The 23,238-nt window shown below is 38.9% G+C and overlaps 1 protein-coding gene across 4 annotated transcripts in view; it reads left to right on the top strand.

The window, feature by feature from the left end:
* Nucleotides 1-23,238, top strand: part of Pdgfd (platelet derived growth factor D) — a 224,359-nt gene that overhangs the window by 131,898 nt on the left and 69,223 nt on the right. For 2 of the 4 annotated variants that reach the window (XM_005377999.2, XM_013511231.1), the window contains exon 2: nucleotides 18,976-19,162. In XM_005377999.2, coding sequence (XP_005378056.1) covers nucleotides 18,976-19,162 — 187 coding nt within the window. Of the gene's footprint in view, nucleotides 1-18,957; nucleotides 19,163-23,238 lie in introns of all 4 variants that reach the window. The other 2 variants (XM_005377998.2, XM_013511230.1) reach the window with 1 other exon arrangement.

Genomic DNA, 23,238 nt, shown 5'->3' with positions numbered 1-23,238 from the left:
GTTTCATAGTTTTCATTTTTGGCTCTCAGAGAGCACAAACCAATAAACTTTTAAGAAAAAAAAATCACTGTTTTTACATATTTTTATAGTTGTTACCCACACAGTATCCAACAAACAAGGATAGAATGCTCTATAAATTGAATATATGGTGTACGTTTGTGTGCTTACCTAAATTTAAATATTTGTTAGTGTTCAGACATATTCACTAAATTTTGGCTTAATGTAAATGAAACAGAAGCTGAGATAAATAGTGCTTTATTTTTGTAAATATTAAGACCAAAGGTTTTTCCTTTTTATGCTGTGGTTAGGACCAAGTATTTTGGAATTTGACCTTAGGAAATTAGAGATGTAAAGTCTGTTTCTTATTAGTGCTACAGAAAATATATGTTATTGTAATAATCACACTTGTAAGCAGTAATCCTGGAAGCATTATTTTAGAGGCAATTTTCTTTGCCCAGCCTACTCACAGAGGCTACATAAATTAATGCAGTTGCTTTTACAGGTTGTTGAGTCCAACTACTAATCTGAAAGAGTACCCTCTGGGATCCACTAAGTTATAATTTGAAAGGAAAATATAATAGTAGAAGAAGATCAATGGAGTCCACACTGTAGAATACAAACTCCATTTTAACTCTACTATAGTTATTTTAACAAAGCAGCACAGAGTATATTTTAATATATTTTAGTTTTGAACATTCTACTACTAGCTGAAAAGCCTTGCTCTTCAGTAACTAAAGCCTTTTGTTATATCCCAGTTTGAGGCATTCTTCTGTCTTTAATAAAGCACTTGTCTTTGTGCTTATGTTCCATTTTTGGTTTTGCTACACTAACTGGAATAGAAAACTAAGATGGTTGTTTCTTCTGTCAAAGGCCTGGAGAATAATCTCAGCACTTGTGAAAGGAAGAGTTCTTAATACTTTCCTGGATGTGTTGTCAGTACTTCTACTGTTCCTAAAGATGATTTGTGAATATTCTCCTTCCAACGCCATTCATCTCAGCAGCCCTTCCCACCTTGAATTTAGAACATATTGCTTCTATGTGTCTTAGTTAGCTGTTGGCATAACAAGCTGTGTAACAACCATCTCAAACTCAGTAACTTAGATTACAAATAATTTATTCTTTGTGTTGCATCTCTAGTCAAGTGGAGTTGGACAGACCTAGACTAGGCTTGGATTGTTTTGGTTCCTAGACTCAGGATGGGTCTAAATCTGCTCTGTATATCTCTCATCTTGACCTAATGTGCTGTAATCATCCAATATATGTGATTCTCATGGAGCATAAGGTTAAATAAAAATCCTGGGTAGCTCCTAAGGTTAGACTCAGAATTACCATACCAATACTTCTCCTTTGGGTTGCTCATCAGGTCACATTTCCAACATCAGTATCTTTGAGGCAAGAAAATAAAGTGGTCAACTCTAGAAGGAGTACTACAGGGTCGTTTGGCAAAGAATGTGGAAACTATGGCAGGGTGAAGAACTGGTACAGCAGTGAAGTCTACCATAGTAGGATCTTAAGAATTGGCCCCAGAGCACTTTTACGTCTCAAAACGATGCTGTGCAAGACAACTCCAGAATAATTCACCTGTTAATAAAACTACTGATTCAGTAGGTGAGACTAAGGAAAACCTAGCTTTCCTGAGACCAGTGCAGCTTACACGTGACTCATGGACTGACTGCCATCTTAGGACCTCTTTGATTTCAGTCTGCCGAAGATAACCTTGAGTACTTGCTTATTTGGCTAAAATTTTTGTAGCAAGAAGTTGTTCGTTAAAAGCAGCTCATATTCCCTTCCATCCCCCATACTGGGCAACAGGCACTTTGAGTGGCCCTACACCTTTTCTAGAAAAATACAGCTTATCTTAATCCAGATTTTTAATTTTTTTACTAACTATAGATAATTCAAGCCCCCAGAATTGAAATGAAAGCATAATGAATTCAATACCTCTATATTAACACTCCTTTTCTATTTGATGTTATTCCACTGGTAGTATAGGTTCAGGTAGGGAATAGCAGAATTTTAGGACAGATATGAAATGTGGCAGGTAGGTAAACAGATAAGAAAAATATAATGCAAAGTATGATCATTTCCTCAGCCCAGTATTCCTAAAATAGGACCTGTCCTAAAGCTAACTAGAAAAATGTGTTTTCCATTGCCTCTTTTAATAGTTTAGAAACACTTACTGTGTCTCTGGATATGAATGAGGTACCTATTTAAAAAATAGCTGTGATATACTAAAGAATATTTCTACTACTAATACGTGCTTTGTCAGATATTATCTCACTCTTGCTATGTTAAAACTTTCAAATTTTTATTTTCATTCAGCAGCTACCAATAAATCACTTGTAATAACTTTGGAAGAGATTAAGTGGATAAAATCACGTCAGGCTTTATGAAGCTTGTATTTTTAGGGTGCCATGCCAACAGTCAAAGTTATCTCAACTTATTAGAAAAGAAAGTCAATGAAATGGCCCCAGGGCCTGACATTTCTAGAAATAGTATCAAGGAAAGCCAAATTTAAAATATTAAGCATATGTTTCTAGCTCTACATTTTATTACATATGTTTCTGCTCTCTGGGGCAATAAGTTGTCTTAAGAAACAGCTTCTCCTTTCTGTGAATGTCCTAAAATGTTAGCCGCCTAGAAATTCATTGGCATTTATTTATTCCTTTGCATTATTTGCTGGGCATCTGTTTAGCTTAATGACATTTCTAGACTGTTTTCGTTAGTTCTGTAATACCCCCACAGAAGTTAATGTTGTCATTATTTTGCAAATTTAAAAAACTAACACCTAGATTAGGTGAATTTTAAAAGATACAAACTAAAGAATACTAAAGAATTCTCTACACTTAAATGTATGTTATTAAAGAAAAAAGTTCATATATGTTAGTTTTACAGTAGGGACAGGGATAGGGATTTAGCTCAGTGGCACAGCACCTGCCTGGCAAGCGCAAGGTCATGAGTTTTATTCCCGGTACCAGAAAAAAAAAACAAGAAAACAAAAACAAATACAACAGGGACAGCAAATATAAGGTGTACTCAGCCATTCATCTCTTCCTCATTCAGGACAAATATTAATAAGTATACACTATACTCTGTCAACATGTTACTTTAGGAATAGGCCCTTATTTTGTTGGCATTGGCATTCAGGAGCAAATATGCTTGGTTTTCTGGTATTTCTATGTAACCGTATGTGCTTTTGCTACTGCTCTATATTTTGCTAGGATTTATGGCTTTCATATCTTTCATAACATCTACCATCGAGCTTTTCACAAAATCAAAAACGCTAAATTAACATTACTAATTTGTGGTTAATTGGATGAAAGCACAATGTCGTAGAGTTTGGTTTGCTGTGAGGAAGTTTGTTTCTGTAATTTTTCTTGAATAATTAATCTGTCAGATGTTAGCAGGTTCATCTGTGCCAGGCACTGTGTTATGCATTTGGAACTCAAGGATGAATTGACTCAGGGAACACTTACTAAGCATTTACTCAGTGCCAACTTTGAGTTCTTGATACCAAAAAAGCAAACCTAACCCTTGACATTGCAGAGCTTATATGCACTCCTAGAAGAATCAGGTGTGAAACAATGAAATCCAAAGAATAATACAAAGTATGACTGCATGTAAGGAGAAAGTTACAATGAAAGTGTAATGGTGCACACAGAAGGGGAGTAGGGGTGCTTGGTAAAGAATTTGAGGGTGTGACCTCTTTATAGACTGTAAGTAAGGAGGTAGCAGCTCAGAAAGACCTTAACCCAGTGGAGGATGTGGGGAGGCATTGTGGGTGGAGGGCAGGGAGCAAAGGCAAAGCCATAGCCCTTTTCATCAAAGTAAGGAAGAGATATTAATCAGAAAAAAGGCAATACTGTAGAGTTTAAATAAGAAAAAATATCAAAACCATTTGAGAAGGAGAGGCACTGTTGGAAATGCTTAAAAGATGAAGCATTACTAAGCAGACCACACTGGGGGCAGGAAAGGGAGGCAGGATGGACCCTGGAAAGCAGCCAGAGCAGCGGCAGGAGCACACGCTGCTGGCCGCAGGTCCCCGGAGGAGTGGGAGTCACCAGGCACCACCTGATTGCTCTTCACAGAGAAGGTGGAAGCGCTTGAACCAGGCAGACTTCTCAGAAGATGACCTAGTTTACAAAAGCATTCCAGCAGGATCACATGTCATGAGTTTGATTGCAGGGTTTGTGAATCCTGGTTTCAAAACTGCAAATGAACCTCTTCTGCTAACATATATAGTACTTATCCAATACTCTTTCCTCCTGTCCACGTACGCAGAAAGATCATGCTTTGAGAATATGCTGATTTTTATTCGTTTGTTAGGTGGAGTATTACTGAAATCTCCCACTATTTCCCACTAGGTCCTGCTAGAGCCATGAATGAGAAAAGTTTGTTTTTTTAGAAGCTTTCTGAGAAATGGGAACAAGGGCTAGGAAAAGAGTGCTTCAGACAGAGTTGGTAAAATAACACATGATATATTTTCTTTTTAAACTTTTTTTGTTTTTTATTTTAAAGAGAATAGTAAAAAAAGAACAAAAGCAGCACACGAACATCACAGACGTAAACAAAACAAAGCAAGAACATTAAAAATGATACAGGGTTTCAAAACAAAATGATAAGGATTAACAGTGGTTGTTATGTTACATGTGGTTATCTTCAACTACATTGCTCAGATTACCAAATGTAAGAATGGAAGATTGTTCAAACCATTAAAGAGAATGAAAGTAATTATTCAATAAAACATTAGAGACAATTCAGTGTTTCACTGGACAAGATGGTAGGAATTCACCAACGGTTGCTCCATTGTATATTGTTGTCTTCAAATCAGTTGCTCAGATTACCAGATGTAAGCATGCAAAATTGGTCAGAATACAAATAACTTTAAGCATTAACTGTTCCTTTCAATAAACCATCAGACATCAGCAGTACAGTTATCCCAGCTAGCCATATATATATATATATATTTGCCTTCCTTCTTTCTTTCTTTTTCTTCTTTCCTTCATCCCAGTTGTTCCTTCACTTGAACAATTTCTTTCCCTTTCATGTCATCTATTGTACTTTTGGGTTTTACTCACTCTTTCAGGTTCTTACACTAGGGAGACAATATCATGTTTACCCATCTGGGTCGGATTTATTTCACTTATGAGTATGGTCTCTAGTTGCATCCATTTGCCTACAAAGCCTTGAGTTTAACATGATGTATTTCCTGTCACAAGATCTAAGAAATGTTTTTTTGTTGTTATTTGTTTTTTGCTTGTTTGTTTGTTTGCTTGTTGTGGTACTGGTGATTGAACGCAGGGCCTTGTGCATGGTATGCAAGCATTCTACCACTGAGCTACAACCCCAGCCCCCTAAGAAATGTTTTATCCCTTCCTTCTGTTAACTATTTTAAATCTAAAGGTCACCCTCTACCATAATTATCCATGAATGAGAACAGCCATTGTCACTATTGAGACCTTCACATCTTTAGAGAGATAAACAGCAAAGATGTATCTTCACCAAACAGCATTTTTAACAGAAGCAAGGATCTTATTTATAACATCACAATGTTGTGCATTGACTTTCTATAAGTCTCTAATGGATATCCATATTCAAGGCATTGGATCTCACTTACAAAATTTGTCATCTTGTTATAGGTAAAAAGACAAAGTCATGGGCAGTGTTCCCAGAGCACTTTATAAGACATGTATCAGGCCCCTCCCTACACAGAATCTCACTGACAGATGAAAGAACTTCAACAGTGCAGAGACCCTTTATTGAACACTTTGATATTTAAACATTTAGGGTTTGTGAGGATTACTAATGGGAAAGACTTTTTTTATAATGGATATGGATAGAGGATTGTACAAAAGAGTGATGAGGAATATTGTCTCAGTTACTTTTCTCTTGTTGCTGAGACAAAACACCTGACATCCAAAACTAAGGAAGGAAAGGTTTATTTAGCTTACAGTTTGTGCAGGTTTCAGATCATACTTGGCTGGTTCCCGAGAGAGAGCGGCACATGGCAGAGGGTAAGCATTCATGGCAGCAGAAAACAGCAAAAGCAGCAAAAGCAAAATGGAGGAAAGGCGGCAAGCAGCCTCTTTCCCTCCCTCACATTGTATACAAACTACTCATCCTAGGGGTAGTGTAGCACTCACAATCATAACACCAGCAATGGATCATGGATCAGTCACAAATCCTAGAAGCCCACCGCATGACTGCATGAGGATTTGGGAGGACACGCAGACACAGGCTACAACACCAGCACAGAAAAAAAACAGCACTGAAGAAATATCTCGCCCTTTTTTCTTATGAACAATCCTTATTGGTGGACATGAGCTTTGCCGAAGGGGCAGCCACCACAGCCTGGGCCATTCTGGGTAACTCCATCCCCTTTGCCAGGACTGGCATAGGCCTAGAAATGTGCCCAGATGCTGCTCTGTGAGGCAGGGGGAAAATGTACTTGGAGTGTTGGGTGGAGATCCTAGAAATGTTCTGGTTTCTTGAAAAGAGAACTATATGGAGAAAAAACATTTCTTTGGCCTCTGAGTCCATCCCTCTGAAGAAGCTGTTTCTAGAGCTGCTGTCAGATTTCGAGAGGGCACCCAGCACCTTCAAGAGGGCAGAAGGGAACAGTGGGAGGCCCGTGATGGCACCACAGAGCCTGCAGTGACCAAACCTGAGAGTGTCCACCTTCTGACTTTCTCTTTCACATGCCGTATTTTCTGTACGGCTTAAGAATTTCAGTTTGGTCATGTTACTGGCAGCCAGAATTAATCTACAGGGTCAGTGGATTAGTAAAACGTACAGTGCTGTCCAAATCAAGGAAAACATCTCTTGCTGCACGCAGAATTTCGGTAGGATGCGTGCAGTAAGTGGTGCTTGAATGCTTACTAATCTTTCAAAACTGATAAATCAAGAAAGAATGTGTTCCTACTGAAGGTTTAGACTCTGCTGCACAAACATGAAATTGGTAGTAAAAACCAGCTGGTGTTCAATGCAATGTTTCCATGTGAGCGCTTTATATGCATGAAAGACTGTCTGTGTCTGAGCTTTTAACCAGAAGTGAAAATAGAAATGCAAAGTGCATGAATAGTTACATTGGACAACATGCAAAACTCACATCTACTATAATTTCGTGAAATATGACATTCTGGAGAGTTTAATGTGCATTAATTCTCTGCTATTTTTAAATTTCTTCCACTTTTAAATTTATCAAAATTCTATTTTGTTCAGTATAGAATTTGTAAGCCTATGTAGAGACATATACTAAGAGAAAATCATGCTTTTTGAATGTACTGTGGTATTTAAGGAAAATGTTAGGTAAGTAATTTTATGCACACATGTGCTTTAAAATGCTTTTTAAAATTCTGAATACGAAGGCAGTGCTGTCTTTTCTTTGTGCATGTGAAGTACTGAAAGAAGTGACCTGCAGTTCTTCAATTCTCAAATTGGGTTTTTTCTCAGATTAACATAAAATGTAGCTTTGTTCACACCTGAGACCCCTCAAGAATAAATAAAACCTGCATTTCTTTTTCAAGTGGTAATTTGTCAGTCTAAGAGAAAAATGAGAACCCTGTTTCAGTCTCTGGGTTCTCCTAGCACGGTGTCTGTTATAACCTCACAGAAGATCAGTAACTAACATAATTTAAAATTTAGAACTTTAGTGAGTGTGATTTAGAATAAAAATAAGGCTTAAAGGAAAGACTCATGGTTTATGAATTAAATTAAAATAGCATATGAGTTGAGTTTGCAGCAACAATACACTGGAAATATCTTCAAGGGCTTCAAATGATGGGAATAAAATGTTTCATTTTTCTTTTCATTTAGAAAAATAGTAGGGGAAAATACAAGAATTTGTCCATCTGCCCAGTGGCATTAGACAGAAGATAAAAGCATGGATTTTTTACACTCTTTAAATGAAGCTCCAGTTTTTTATTCTAGGTTGCTCTAAGAGCTCAGTCCAACCTAAGGGAGGACTACTTTGGGTTTTGCCCCAAAAAATAACTTCAATTTTTTTTTCTGCTAGTCCTGTGAGGGATTATTTTATTATTTATTATTATATCAGCTCCAAAGGAGACAGGGGTATCCTGTTGTGTCACTGGTCAGTTTCTTCATAAAGCGTACCCGTTTTCCAGCACACACCATAGAAAACCTCTAGGATGGCTGGTGGGGTTCAAAAAGAGGTTCCCTTTAATGATGAACCCATAATCCCGCCTTTCTCAATACCCATGAAGTGCTAGAATACCCTGTCCTTTATTGAAGATTAAATATGTTTTTCTACCTGCCTGAAGAAATAATTCTTTATTGCCATAGGCACAGTACATAAAACTAGAAAGTAAGTTTGCTTTATACCAGTGATGGGGAAGCTTTTATAGCTTTCAATGGTACTACGGCCTTCTGGGGCACCCATGCTATAGGTTTGTCACCACTGCCCTATTGAAACACACACTTCACAGGTCAACAGTGTATGGCAAGCAAGCATTTTGAATAATCTCTAAAGGGTACTATGTGTTAGAATACTTATAGTTTCCTTATTTAGTGTGCTGACTGTATTAGGCATGTACATTTCAAACATTAGAGGACCAGGTCTAAGCTGTGTAGCCTGGTTTTTCCTGTCAAAGACAGTGTACATCCTTTCAGATTTTTGCTCAAAAATTATAGAGTTTCAGCAAGACAATGTTACTTTAGGTTGGAAGCAAAGCATCATGGATTCATATGATTTCTTCATTTATTTATTTGTGCTCAGACACTTAAATGAACTTCTGCTATAGCAGGAGCTATGCATGGTACAAAGAGCATAGATAATCTTGCCTTCGTGCCATTGCCAGCACCACCCACAATGGATCAGTTAAGCACTGGGATGAATTCTTCTACCAGCTTAGCACCTTTTATCTTCCTTTGTAGTGAGAAAGTCTTTATATTTCTTTCCTGACCATCTTTCCCAACACCATTGCATTGATTTATGACAAAATAACAATGAGGTGTTGTGCAGTGTATGGGCAGACCATTTCATTTTCAAGTGGAAAGTGAAAAGTCAAACCAAGCCTTGCACTCTGATGATTGCAAAGCAAGTAAAGTATTACAGCCATCACTATTTATCTGCTTATCAATTTCCAGTTCTTATTCCCAGGTATTCACTCTGTTGGAAGTTAGGTCTGACAGTGTGGTTTTTTGGACCACCAAAATGTGACCAGAAGCATTGGAAAATTAGCGAACAGTAATTATGAGGTAGCCCTCCAGAGATGTAGCTATGGTTTGATCCTAGTGTGTGGGTTTGATCCCCAGCATTACAAAACAAAAAACTACCCCAAACACCAAACAATGTAAACCAACTACCGGGCAAATCTTTATTGCCTGGCTTCCCCCAACGTGATTCTTAATCTTATGATGGTAAAGCTTCATTAGCACATGTTCTAAAGTGAGAAGACATAAAGCAAAATTCTACCAATCCAAAACTGGCATGTGGCATGAAAAAACAAAACAAAATAAAATTATTTGTGAAAACCTCTGAGACGGAGGCCAGGATAATCTGCCTCTCCCAGGCTATTTTCACTCCATGAGTAAGGAAGGGGGAGATGCCCCGGAGGAAGCACTCTAGTTCATGTGTTTGCATGTGTTAGCACTCTAGTTCGTGTGTTAACATGCAAACAAAATCCTTGTTTCACTCTAAAGCACCATTCGTCGTATAACCTAGCATTTGTTGAGTACCAGCTTTGGCGGAGAAAAAAGATCTGCATTAAAAACACACAGAACTCTTCTTATGAAATAATTGTATGTATTTGACCACAAAAATATAACTTCTTTTGTTTCATTAGCCCAGTGAAAGTCCAAATGCAAGCTTTTTTCAAAGTGAGCTCTAGAACCCTTCTGAATCTTTTCTGTCCCTCAGCTGTTACACTGGCAGTCGTTTTAAAGCTAGGCTCCCCTTCATGTTTCCTCCGTGAAGCTCTTCTACTTGCCTTTCCCCTTCTGCCATGAGTTGAAGTGGCATCCAAGTGATGGGAAAAATATACTTCTGTTTTTTATAACTCACGTAGTCTCACATATTCTGTAATGGCAACAAAGACATTGTAAGATGGCTTTCCTATAATAAATATTCTCTAGAAAAAAATGTTAGACCTCAATTGAATTGCCACTGAGTATGCAGTATGACTGATTACAACTTTTCTTTCTATTTTAGTTGTTATCTGTCTGAATCTTTGAGCTATGCTGGCAGTACTTGTTTTGCTTTGTGTAGGTTAGTGTAGTTAAAAGGGTGTCTCCATTCAGGAGCCTTTGCATCTCTAACATGTTCTGTCATGTCATTTAACACTGCTCTTATCTGTCACAGTTCTGAATGTTACTGCACTTTGTTTTACATCTGTGGAGTGTGAACAATATCACAATGGAAAAAGAGTCCAATGGAAAAAAATAAAATCATCAGAAAATTAACTGTGCACTGCCACGATGTAGTAAAATAGAATGTGTATATTTCAGGTCAATTTTTACCTGCATTTTAATTTTCCAACTTATAAACTAAAATCCTTTTAGAAAGGTGAATTGTTTTCGTTTTAATATAATGTCACAGTCACCTCTGTAATACACTTATAAAATTCAAGCAATTTTGAAAGAAAAACTATCATGGCTCACTGATGTATAATAACAAAACAAATCCTTTTATGTTAAAAGGCAGTGCAGTGAAGGATGGTAATTATACACAGAGCGCTTCAGGTGCTGCTACCCTCCTAGAGACTCTTTCCAGCAAATGTTCAAAAGGACTTCATGATACCTTTCTGTTTTCTTTTTGATGGACTCAGATGCTTGAAGAAGAATAATTATGAGCTCATGGAGTAATAAAGTAACTATTCTCCAAGAACACCATATCCAATTGTTACAGTATTGGTTATAAAACACTAATATGGTGGTCTGTGCCATAAGGAATCATAATTAAAGAAAATATTTATGTATATGTTTTATATATATGATATACAAAACATATACATAACGAATGTAGCATACATGATATATATACCAAACGGATACATGCACACATACACTATACCTGAGGTAGGTATAGATATGCATATATATATATATATATATATGTGTGTGTGTGTATATATATATATATATCAACTGCCACAATCAACTCTTTCCATCCTAAATCATCAAAGATACAAAGGTTTTTGTATTGCTACTATGCATTCTTAAAAAAATCTCTGATGAAGAATTCTAAATAAACAACTAGTATTTAGTCGGCTTTGCTCTTGAGTTGTTTAAAGGAAGACCACAGATTGAACTGTTTTTAGGAAGCTGATGGGGGCTATGGAAAAGCTGGTTCTCATTAGTAATATGCACAGGCATTAGCCCAATACTTCTTTATGAAGATCATCTCATTGGAAGTTTGAGGAGGGATTTAGTTCATTGAGTGCAAGCCTCAGCACCTTTGTGGACACTGAAGGAAAAATCGTTGAATTTCAAACTAATATTGCTAAAGTGTAATTTTCACCTTTGTCAATTCACATGATGAAGCTCCAATCTTGTACTTTTTAAGTTAGGAAATAATTCCTGGAAAAGTGTGCAGTTAAACTCAATTTTATCTCAGGTGTGTATTGTAGGGTCCATTCTACAAAGTGACCTATTCACTGTTAGACTGGGGACCTCCTGCTTTGTTGCTCTCTTTGATATTCTCCATCTCTTTTGTGGGTTTTTTGTGCCTCTTCAACAGCATGTGGCACCGTGTCTCATCAACTGAGGTTCTGGTTTTCATCCTGGGACACTTTACTGTAGGCCGTTTGTATTTATTAAAGGAGCCTGCAGAAATCATTTGAGGTGGTTGGAGGTAATAATAACAATCATAATAATCATAATAATAGTAATACACTTGCAAAGAACAGAACTAATATTTGACTCACTTAACTTGCCATTCTAAATTAGTTGAATATCATGCAAATGTGTGGGAACTAGTCAATATCAATTGAATTTACACATTGTTTAGTACTAATAAGTCTCACAAAAGGCTCCAAATATAAGAGCAAATGCTCCTTCTTTTACTAGAGTAATGTTTGTCCTTTCCATCTGGATCACAACTTTTTAAAATGTAGTGGAGTCTGACTGTTGGGTAGCTACTAGATTACTAACCCAGAATATAGAAGTTATTTCATTTTACAAGTACGAGCTACCCCAGACAGTAAACTGGGCCATGTCAGTGAAATGCTCTCAGAAATAATCCTTTAATGTTCATACTAAATGCATTCCCACAAACGGCAGGGCCACGGGCAACACTGGAATTGGATTTCTTAGAAATAAAATATTTGAGGCACTTAAAATTTTTATTATATTATTTTTTATTTACCTTACTTCCTGCTACCTGCATTCCAGTTTTTTAAAAAACTCAATTCTGCATTTTTTGTAGTAACTCTCCACTCATGCAGTATTTAACAGATTTATTTCAGGTGTCTCCATATGGCCAGACTGGCGAAGTACTAGAGTTGCATTGATGAGTAAGACATAATCTTTTCCCTGAGGAACTTGATATTCTCCAGTATGATTTTTTTTTTTTACTTTTGTATTAAACTTTCAAAGAAATTATAAAGCACCTTTTAATATTTCAGTTTTTAATCTCTTGTACTTAGCCAGTGTAGGAAAGAAATCCTAATTTTGAAAAGAGCAAATTATATGGTGCATCATTTCTAATTTGAAGGTGTGATTCTTCCCACACGTTCAACATAAATGAATGTGCTAATTGATAACTATGTGGCAGGGACACTTTCCTAATTGAATGGAAATTTTTCTAAACAATCTGTCTGGCCCACTTGTTAAAATTATCCATTTATACGGCTCCTATAGATAATACAGCACTACAATATCATTTTTAGGTCTGAACCCAGAAAGATGGCACAGTGTGTCTAATGTTGGTGTTTGTCATACTGGGGGAAGTTAGGACTAGAACATAGTAGAGCTGAATTCAAGGGTCCACTCTTGCACATACTGTGCTAGCCTTCCATTCTTTTGACTTGCAACAAATTATTTTAACTTTGTGTTTTTGTTACCTGCTAAAGGAACAAAACTATTACTTTTAAAAACAGAATGAAAGCAATGATATATACTTGTCACTTTCTGTCAACTTATTTTGATGATAGGTTTACATAATAGATGTGTATAAACTGTATTGTACCCTACACAAAATTAGCTTAGAGTTGTTTAGCAGCAAAAGGGATACTCTGTGGTTTACACGTCTTCCAGCTACATTCTGAGCACTGTGGGTGTGACATATTCTTGAATCATAGCTTGGGTCGTCTTTCCTGTTGTTGGGAGACCTTTAATTTGGTTCACATTTTAAGAGGATTTAGTCTATGGTTAGCTGGCTCCAAGGCATAAACATCGTAGGGAAAGGATGTGGGGAAGCAAAGCTGATTAGTTCATGGCCACTGGAAGGCAGAGTAGGCAGAGTGCCCGAGAGGAAAGAGTGAACGACCTTACATCACCGGGGAACACCTTTATGACACCCCCAGACACAGCTAGAAGTGTGCTCCACCAGTCCTCCCAGTGAGCTCCAAAGCCAATCAAGTTGACACTCCACCCTAACCAACACAATGGTGAAACAGCCATTTTACAAGTTAGATTTGGTAACAAACCCTTTCTAAGTTGGGGATTTCCTGATTCCATGACGCTTCTTGGTGTTTGGCTTGTAACTAAAGAATACAGACTTTGCAACTCCATGCTGCTGGCTCCTGGACGTCTTACAGGGATGATGGGGTAAACGCGTATGTTTGTACTATTGCGTTGCATTTGTACAGGGTGGCACAGCTGTAAATGGAATCACTGGTCATTTTAATTCTCGTTTTAATGCCTCAGTATTTTTCCTTATGTTCTAGCAGAGAATGCTAAGTTCTAGCAGAAGAAACAAAATATACTATTACCGTTAGTCATAGTTTTATTTCTCCTTAAGCATTATTACATGTGATGACAGATTACTAAGTAAGTCTTGTGGGATGTAGACATGGTTTTCCCATGAATGAGGAAAACTCAGATAAGGAGTGAGATCCAGCTGCTTAGTGTCAAGGACAGAGATAGGTAGTCTTTACCCTAGGTCATTGTGTACCAGCATCTGTGTCATAGAGGAGTCACCAAGGTCAAAGACAGTCCAGTGAGTCCAAGAAGGTCACTCACTAGTCAGGAGGTAAGATGGAAACCACATGTGAAGTACAGGGAAAAGCACGATCATAGACAGTGTGACTGGTCAGTATTCTTGATCTTAGGGTTCATCCCCATTGCCTGTGGAGCTTACAGGTATGTGTGGTGCTGGACCCTGTCCTCAGCACTTCTGCGTCAGTAGGTCCAGATTGGAACCTGGGAATCTCTGTTTCTCACAAGCTCCTGGATGATGGCAATGATCCTCATCTATGGACCATATTTTGAGAAACAGTCAGTTCCGGAGACAGGTAATAGCACCTGCAGTGATAGTTTATTAACTTGTGGAATATGTGTTTGGTAAACTGAGATTTTTATAGGTTGGGGACAAGACAAATACAGCAATTTGGCTTTTCTTTTTTCTTTTTAACTGGCTTTTTTAAAAAGTCAAAAGAGTCTCTTAAGACACAAATCTTTATATGAGGAGCAAAATAAGATTATATTCTTGCTCTATAAATATACACAGAATTTACTCTGTATTGATGAAAGGTGATTTATTTCTTCTTTTGCAGTTTAACAGCTAGTGCAGTGCGCTGGTTAAGCACATATGCTCTGGAAGTAGATTGCCTCAGGTCAGATCTGATTTCACCACTGGCTTTCGCCTTCAGGTTGTGAAATTCTTGGTCTCAGAACTTCCTTTGTAAAATGAGACTTTTATAATTCTATAGGTTTGTTTTGGAGATTAAATGAGGTAGTGAGTTTCAACCACTGGCTGGACTGCTTGGCACATAGTAATTGCTCCCTAATTGTTCGCTATTATTAGCACACCAAAGTAAATGCCTTTGTTCAGGAATGTTACTTTGTATATAATACTTTGGTAGTTATCTCAGGTTTAACCTGACAGGTTCTTCTCTGTATCTATAATTCATTGTAACTCTTTGGCTAAGAATAGCCCTGAGTTGGCATGAAGTTATAAATTATATGTAAACACTGTGCTTCAGAAGTTAAAGTGCATTGTAGATAGCCAGGAATCAAAAGTGGCCTCTGGCAAGTTCAGACTAAGTACAAATACCTCCTGTGGCACAGTGGTAAGAAGCATCAGCTGTGAGTGTAGGTTGCCTGGCTTTGTGTTCTAACTCTGCCCTTTAGTAGCTCTGTGACCTTCATCAAGGTACTTAACCCCTGCTGCCCAGAATCATCATATCTGAAATGGTGGTAATAATAGTGATACCCACTTCAGGGGGCTGTGATAAGAATACATGAATATGTCTGCATACACACATGCACAAGCAGATCATACATACAAAATGATTAGTCCTATGAATTCAACAAGCAAAGTACTTAGGACCCGGGCCTGGCACTAAAATAACACACCTCTCTAGTTTGCTGGCATTCATATTTGTTTTATATACAGGTATATTTTGTCAGAATTTTGTTTGTAAGGAAAACTAGTCTAGGGGGCTGGGGATTTAGCTCAGCGGCACAGAACCTGCCTGGCAAGTGCAAGGTCGTGAGTTCGATTCCTGGTACTGGAAAAAAAAAAAAAAAAAAAGGAAAACTAGTCTGAAAAATTGTTATTTCCTACTGCTCTAGTACAATATAGGACAGCACAGCTCTATGATATATTTATAGAACTGGAAACAAGCATTATCTTAAACTATATAAGAAGGTAAATGTCTCTCTCCATTCTTTCCATAGCCTTCTTAAAAACATAACTGGCATTTCAAATGTAACCAGAGTTTGTATCTTTCAGACATTCTAACCTTAAATGATGTTCCTAAATGAGGAGCTTCCTTTCACACTTATAAAATGTATGAAAATGTGTTCTCAAAGGATGTCACTGATTTTATCATTGCCGAGTTCCGCGGCCTTTTCTCCGACTGTCTTCCCCTCAGTCTCGCTTCTGAGTTTGACAGGATTGACCTTCCTCTCGGTACCCTTGAAACTGTCCTTTCCTGGGCGGTCTTAGATACGACTTCTCTCCCAGCCATCACCGCTCTTTCTGCCATGCGCTCACTCCTTTTGCCATCTGCTGTGCTTCCGGGCTGTCCACCAGCACCACGCCTCATCCCGCCTTGTGGATCAGCTTCTTCCGCCTGAGGGGCCAGTGCTTGCTGAGGCTTCCTCTCCCCTCTGTGAGCCCAGGCCTCACACCTGTTCTCCCAGCTCACATCTTGCCTCAGATTCCCAAAGCCTGTGAGCATTTTCACTTGAACTCTTCCTCACCACATCAAAACCGGACTTATATTTCTTTCTGAAATTTTTCCCTTGCTACTTAGTACTTTGAATATCAGAAAAAGCACACCGGGTGCTGTCCCTGAGCTCAATACTCTGCTCTGTCTGATCCATTGCTGAGCGTTCCTGCCACTTCACTGCCATTGTCCTGCTTGGTCACAACCTTATTCCCCTCACACCTACCTCTCAGGAGACAGCAGGCACTGAACCCTGCGACAGCGTTCTCCCCGGGCTTCATCCCTAGCAGCACCTACAGGCCAATCGCCCTCTGAATGGGCTGCTTATCCATTGCAGAACTGCCCTGTTCGCGCTTACATCAAGGGCAGACATCTAGTATTTCCAGTTTCCCTTTAAAGCTTGCAGCACACACTGTCTCCCTTGGGCCCAGCTGCGCTCTGCTGTGGACAAGCCTCTTCCCACGGTGCCGTGAGCACCCTTGTCTCACCACCTGCTTGCCCTCTTGTCTCCCACCTTCGTCTGTGTCAGGCTTATCCTTGTGCAGTAGGCATCAGCTTTATTTCCAGGTGAAGAAAGATAGAAACAATTCTTTAAATATTTTAAATTATATAAGAATATAGAACAGCACCTGAAACAGGAAGAACACACACACAGAGAATATTGCCACTGAAAGAGACCAAAGGAAAAATGTGTCCCAGTCCCCTTATTATACCAGTGAGAGCTCTGAACAACTGAAATGGATATTTTAAAATTTAATGGCTGTATATTTAGATTTATGATTCCTTCTGTTCATAGCAAATGATGCCATTGACATTTTGAAAAGTTTAAATGTCCATATGCACAAAAAAAAATTCAAAGAGAGAGGCTTTTGTGTTTCACATGCCAATTCATGTCCGTCTTCCCTGTCGTATTTTGGAAGCTTCAAAAGTCACCATCAAAACCTGTACCTTACAGAGCTTTCCACGGAGCAGTTTAGGCTCCCTGACGACGCTGATTGAATTACAGGCCTCAAAGTGAAGTCTCTGCAGGCAGACACAAACAGATTTCTGCTGGAAGTCTGTTTATGGTGGGCTCTAAAAAGCCGAAATCCAAAATGCAAAAAACTGTAGGTAATGGCAAATAGGAAAGAGGGATCCACTGTGAAGTGTAATTCTGATTTCAGCTTCCAGAGTTAGATCATTGTTTACGGGTTGAGAGCACAGGTCCCACAAGACTATCCACACTTTAGACACCAGTTGCAAGTTTAGGGGACCTCAGAGGCTACGTATAGTCCTAAAGAGTGGTACAAAATCAAGGTTCCCAACAGCCCTTTAGAGTTGACAATTTGCTAGAATAGGTCACAGGCCTGAGCAAAGCATTTTTATTACCATTAAAGCTTTATTAAAAGCACACAAAGTAGGGCTAGTGAAATAAATACACAGGGTGAGATCCAAGAGGTTCCATGCATCTGTGTCCTCAGAATCTGTGTCCTCAGAATGTATCACCTTCCTGGGTTATCAGTACTGAACATATTACAAACCCGAAGCTTTTTCAGGCTTTGGTGTCCAGAGACGGTTTTTTTCTTTTCTTCTTTTTAAATCTGGGTCTCATTCATTACATAGTTTTGTGCATATTCGTTACATAGACTGGTGATAATGGTATCACCAGTACTATTGGAGTCGCGAGCCTGCCTGCATCCCTGAGTTCGGCAGGTCAGGCTGAATTCCCAAAGCTGAGAGCCCTGACATTTTAACTACACAGTGGTCTTTGTGGCTTGGTCAGCTCCCATCCTGCAGCTACACCAGAACGTCTGTAAATTGCCTTAATAGCATAAATGCAGGTGTGACCTCAGGGGTCCACCACGGAAAACAAAGACACTTCCACCACTTGGGAAGTTCTGAGGGTTTTAAGCATCTTCATAGGGACCTGGGACCAAACCAGATAAATTCGTTACTGTGCAACATACCAAAAAACTGTAAGGGAAAATTTACCTAATTCACAGAAAACCACATCAAAAGTATTGTGTTTAGGACAGTAGAGGAACTCACCGGAAAAATTGTCATTTGAGTATAAAATAAATGATCATCAAACATTGTTAGTCTTTACATTTATTTTTCACTCATTCATTTATTCTTCACTCATTCATTTATTCAGCAATATCATGTGCATCTTATGCTGGTGGATAAAAATATATTGTTACATTGTCAGTGTAAAAAATATTTATTTGTATTACATAGAAAAGGGTGAAGATGCACTATGGAAACTACCTGTTGATTTTTACTCCACTCTAAATGAACCTGGGGTGCCTGTTAATCATTGCCTGTCAAGAGTACTATGAGAAAAGCCCCAAAGAATGAAATAATAGGCATCAAAATTTGTGAAGAATTTAGGGAGGCTGGGGCTGGGGATTTAGCTCAGCGGCACAGCGCCTGCCTGGCAAGCGCAACGTCCTGAGTTCGATTCCTGGTACTGGAAAAAAAAAACAAAACAAAGCAAAAGAATTTAGGGAGGTGGGGGTAATAGGAATGTATACTGTTTGCTTAAACGGAAGGTTACTAGTTGGTCTGATGTTTGTAAACAAAATTAAGAACTGCTCTAGAATGTGATATATTGTAAATTGTTCTTTTTTTGCTGTCCTGTAATTGGAGCAACATACTAATTTCTACAAGTTGTGACTACTAACAGAGGGCAATCACCTCACAGACTTGTACCAGAGAGACGAAACCATCCAGGTGACAGGACACGGCCACCTGCAGAGTCCCCGATTCCCGAACAACTACCCCAGGAACCTGCTTCTGACATGGCGGCTCCATTCCCAGGAAAGAACAAGGATACAGCTGTCGTTTGACCATCAGTTTGGATTAGAAGAAGCAGAGAATGATATCTGTAGGTAAGCGAGGAAAAAAAATCCTTTTGAGGGTAATGTTCTAAAGTGGGAAAAAGAAAAGGAAGACGTGTTGGCAACATCACATTAATCATTCCTTTTGAAACCTTTGGGCCTACACCATTGTCCCTTCTTTTTTAAAAAGCCTGTGTCAGACCTCGCAGACAAAGCGACATGGGCTGCTTCTGTGGACGACCTGATAATATGGCACGGCTCACGGAAACGCACTTTGGCGCTGTCATGACCGCGGGTCTCCAAAGGGGGATGGCACCTGGAGTCCTGTGACTTTTCCAGGCACAGAACAGCCATCGCGTCTAGTAGATCCCTCCAACATCCGGGTCACTTGGAGCAGTAATTTGTGGCCCTATTCAAAGCCTGCTGCGCATGTAGGAGGCATACAACCCCGCGGGGCCCTAGGAGCTCACCCAGGCCTCTGTACCCATGACTTCTCTGGCACTCGGAGAAGATGGTGGCTGAGGACCTCATCAGACTTTTACTATAAATTCATAGTTTTAAGGGCTCTGACATGTGGAGGCAAGCCCCTGATCTGTATGCTTCTCAAGTGTCGGTTTCCTTTAGTTTCTGCACCAGGGGTAGAAGATGAAAGCTGTGTCTGATAATCTTCTCCCTTCTTAGCATATTTATCAGAGGAAGTCCAGGCTGTTGTTCTGTGCCTTGTCCGCTCACAGCATCTTACTTGCTTAATTATCATGTGTCAGGCCTGGAGAGGATTTTTTTTTTCCCCTTTTTATACTTTACAGCGTGCATTTGTTCTGCATTGCCAATGAACTACTGAACTGCTAAATCCTTTCAGCAGGTTTATTTCCCTTTGCATAATAAAAAGAGGAGCCTCAAATTCCTTCGTCCTTTGTTGCATGTTTATTATACTGACAGCTTTTATTATGTTGTTATTTTTCTGAGAATAACAACAGTGACTATTACTTTCTAAGACTATAGAGGGTAATGTATGCTGGAAAGCAGAGACAAATACATGCACGGAGAGCCAGTTAATATCTACAAAGAAAATAGACTAAAGCTGATCTTGTGTCTTTTCAACCTTGAAAGGGAGAACTAATTTTCTGTGCTGGCAAAAAAAAAAAAAAATCATTGAAAAAAACTATTAAAGCATCATTAAAGATTGTGACATGGAAGAAGCTACAATCTGTGTCTACCCACAGAACACTTATAGCATCAAATATGTGGGCCTTTCCTCCCTCTCACACCAAGCTAATTCTCCAGTACCAGTGTCCTATAAATCAGTTCAAGTCTAACACTACCTACTACTTTAAATAGAACGTGATCCCAAAAGACAGGGCTCCAACCCCACAAGGTGCCCCACCTTTAATGTAGGTAGCTGGTCACAAGCCCGCCATATTTCTGACCAAGCAATTATAATCAGGGGGTTCCACACACCCTCCTCGGCTTAACAGAACTCAAGGAAGTGCTTCGCTTATTCTTACCAGTTTATTATAGAAAGTGTAAGTCAGAAATACCCAAGTGAGAGAAGTAAATAAAGTGTCTTAGTTACTTTTGTCTTGTTGCTGGGACAAAATATTCTACATCCAAAGTTAAAGGGGGAAAGGTTTATTTAGCTCACAGTTCATGGAGGTTTTAGTGCATAATGAGTTGGCTCCAAGGCTGGGAGGCATGGCGGAGGGGCATCACAGAGGAGCAACAGTTCATGGCAGGCAGAAGGCAGTGAAACCAAGCAAGCAAGGGATAAAACAAGCCTGTTTCTGTCCCTTAATTGTATCCAGGCTGCAAAGATTAGGGCAGTGACAAACCAATCAATAGACTGATTTAGTAATCACATTACTAAATCATCATCCACACTCTACATTCTGCCACTTCTGAAAACCCACCACCTATGACTGCATGAGGCTTTAGGAGACATCTAGAAACAAACCAAAATATAAAGTATATGTGAAGCACACCTTCTTTATGTGTATCATCTTCTAAGGGCTTTCACCAGCACAGAAGCAATCTGAACCCCACAGGCAGGGATGTTTGTGGAGGTTATTATGAAGGCCTGTTTCTTTAAATCATTGACCATGGGTGATCAGGTGCAACCTCTAGGCCCTCTCCACTGTGAAGTGTCCAGGACTGGAGCTAAAAGCTCCAAGCCTCTAATCCCGCCTTAGTCTTCCTGGTGACTTCCTCGTTCTGAAGGTACCTAGGGGCCCACCAAGATTCTGCCTTATTAGAATAACTCAGGTTTGGTTGAGAGGGGCTTATTATAAATAATAAAGAACTTCCTCTCACCCCAAACGACTCAAGAGTTCCAAGAGACTTAAAGTGGGAATCAAGAAATAAAGATCATGTTTATAATATATATATATATATATATATATATATCTGTTACTATACCACAATATCACAGAAGAGAAGTCATTAGTGAGTTAAGGTTTCAAGCCTCACACTGAGCGTGTTCAACATCTTGCCCTAGAGAATGAGACTAAGTGTTAGGATGTATCCTTCCTGGGTCCTTCATTAAATGCAGATGCTCCTCAAAATTTATGGAATGAGGTAGAAGCAGGACTGAAAGGAAGAGGGGAAGAATTGGAGACTTGCTTCAGAATCCTCCCTGACAAAATCAGTGGCTCAATTTTGACTTCAGACTCAGAGTTATAATTAAATTGACATATTTTTTCAAAAGAAAACTGACCTATTGTGTTATTAACAAAATTTCAATTATGTTCATGCTGTATGCAGTAAATATGATTTACACATATTATGTATAAAATGTAATGCAATTGATTTCCTACCATCTGTTCCAAAGCCTCCTTGATGTTTACATTGTAATATTTTATTGCTTGAATAATCATTCTTTGTTAGTATTTTTCACCTTCCAAGCACCACCTAAATGTTAAGTAATTAATTTACAAAGCACCCAGGAGATATCCAGCTGTTAAAATTATATAAGCCGTCTTGTTTTCCTTGTAAGGAAACTGAGGCGAAGGACAGAAAAGTTCATAAATCACTGTCAAAGAAATTTAGTGACAATATCATTATTTCTCACCCACTCCTTAGGTTACCCTTCCCAAACCAGTAAGAGCTCTGGAGTACTTGGGCAAAACTAGTAAATTCATATTTTTTTTTTCTTTCTATTCAGACTTACTGTTTCTTAGGCAGGTTCCTTCTGGTACTTATAGTGGAAAAAATGTAAGATGGACCTGCAGCTTCTGCCACTGCCCACCCTCAATGCCCCTTCTTGGCTGGTGATGTAGCATCTAAAGTCATCTGGGGAAAGGTAGAGATAGGGAGTGTGATTCTGATAACCAGAGCTAAATAACAGATAGTTCAGCCAATTGAGTAAGGTGTTCAAAGACTATAAGGGGTAAACATAGACTAAGTGATCTCTAGGAGATGTAAACTGTGACACTGGAGATGTCCTGCTGTGTAGGGGGATGATAGGAGGGTGCAGAGGAATTTGAAGATCAAAGGGTCCCACAGAATAACTAAATAGCCCTTCATGCTTTCCTCAATCCTAGGATTTTGTTTGTCTGCCCAATGCTCAAGGTGAGCCTGTGGTGTGGAGCACCTTGTGGTCTGGTGTACCCTGTTTTACATAGCTGAGATTTTTTTCGGTATTAGCGCAAATTACTCCCCAAGGTTATGTGCATCCTCTGATAGCAAATCTCATCTTTTCTGATGAGAGCCTGCAAAAAAAAGTTTTTTCAAAAAATAATAAAACAAATCATGTCCACGTTCATTCATCTTTTATAATGAGAATGCTGATTGTATAGGCTATGTAGAAATCCATCCTGCCCTTAATAAAGCACAAATGTGATAAATTAATTCAAAGTGGAGATTTGTTTTAAAAACTTTGTAAATATTTGGGCATATAACTTTAGAAACAGCTAACATATTCCAAGAGATTGCAGTCATTAATTCTTTTGAGGGGGAGTGGGTTTTTGGTTGTTTGTTGCTTACTTTTTGTTTTTGAGACTGTCTTGCTATGTAGTGTAGGCTGGTCTTGAACTCATTATGTAGCCCAGGCTTGCCTCAAACTTGTGGCTATCCTCCAGCCTCAGCCTCTCCGGTACTCGGATTACAGTCATGTGTCACTATGCTTGGCTAGT

Source organism: Chinchilla lanigera, unplaced genomic scaffold, assembly GCF_000276665.1.
Source record: "Chinchilla lanigera isolate Chin_1 unplaced genomic scaffold, ChiLan1.0 scaffold00011, whole genome shotgun sequence".
Taxonomy (NCBI): Eukaryota; Metazoa; Chordata; class Mammalia; order Rodentia; family Chinchillidae; genus Chinchilla; species Chinchilla lanigera.
The sequence above is the reverse complement of the archived record's forward strand: the minus strand, read 5'-3'. Positions and strand labels throughout refer to the sequence as shown.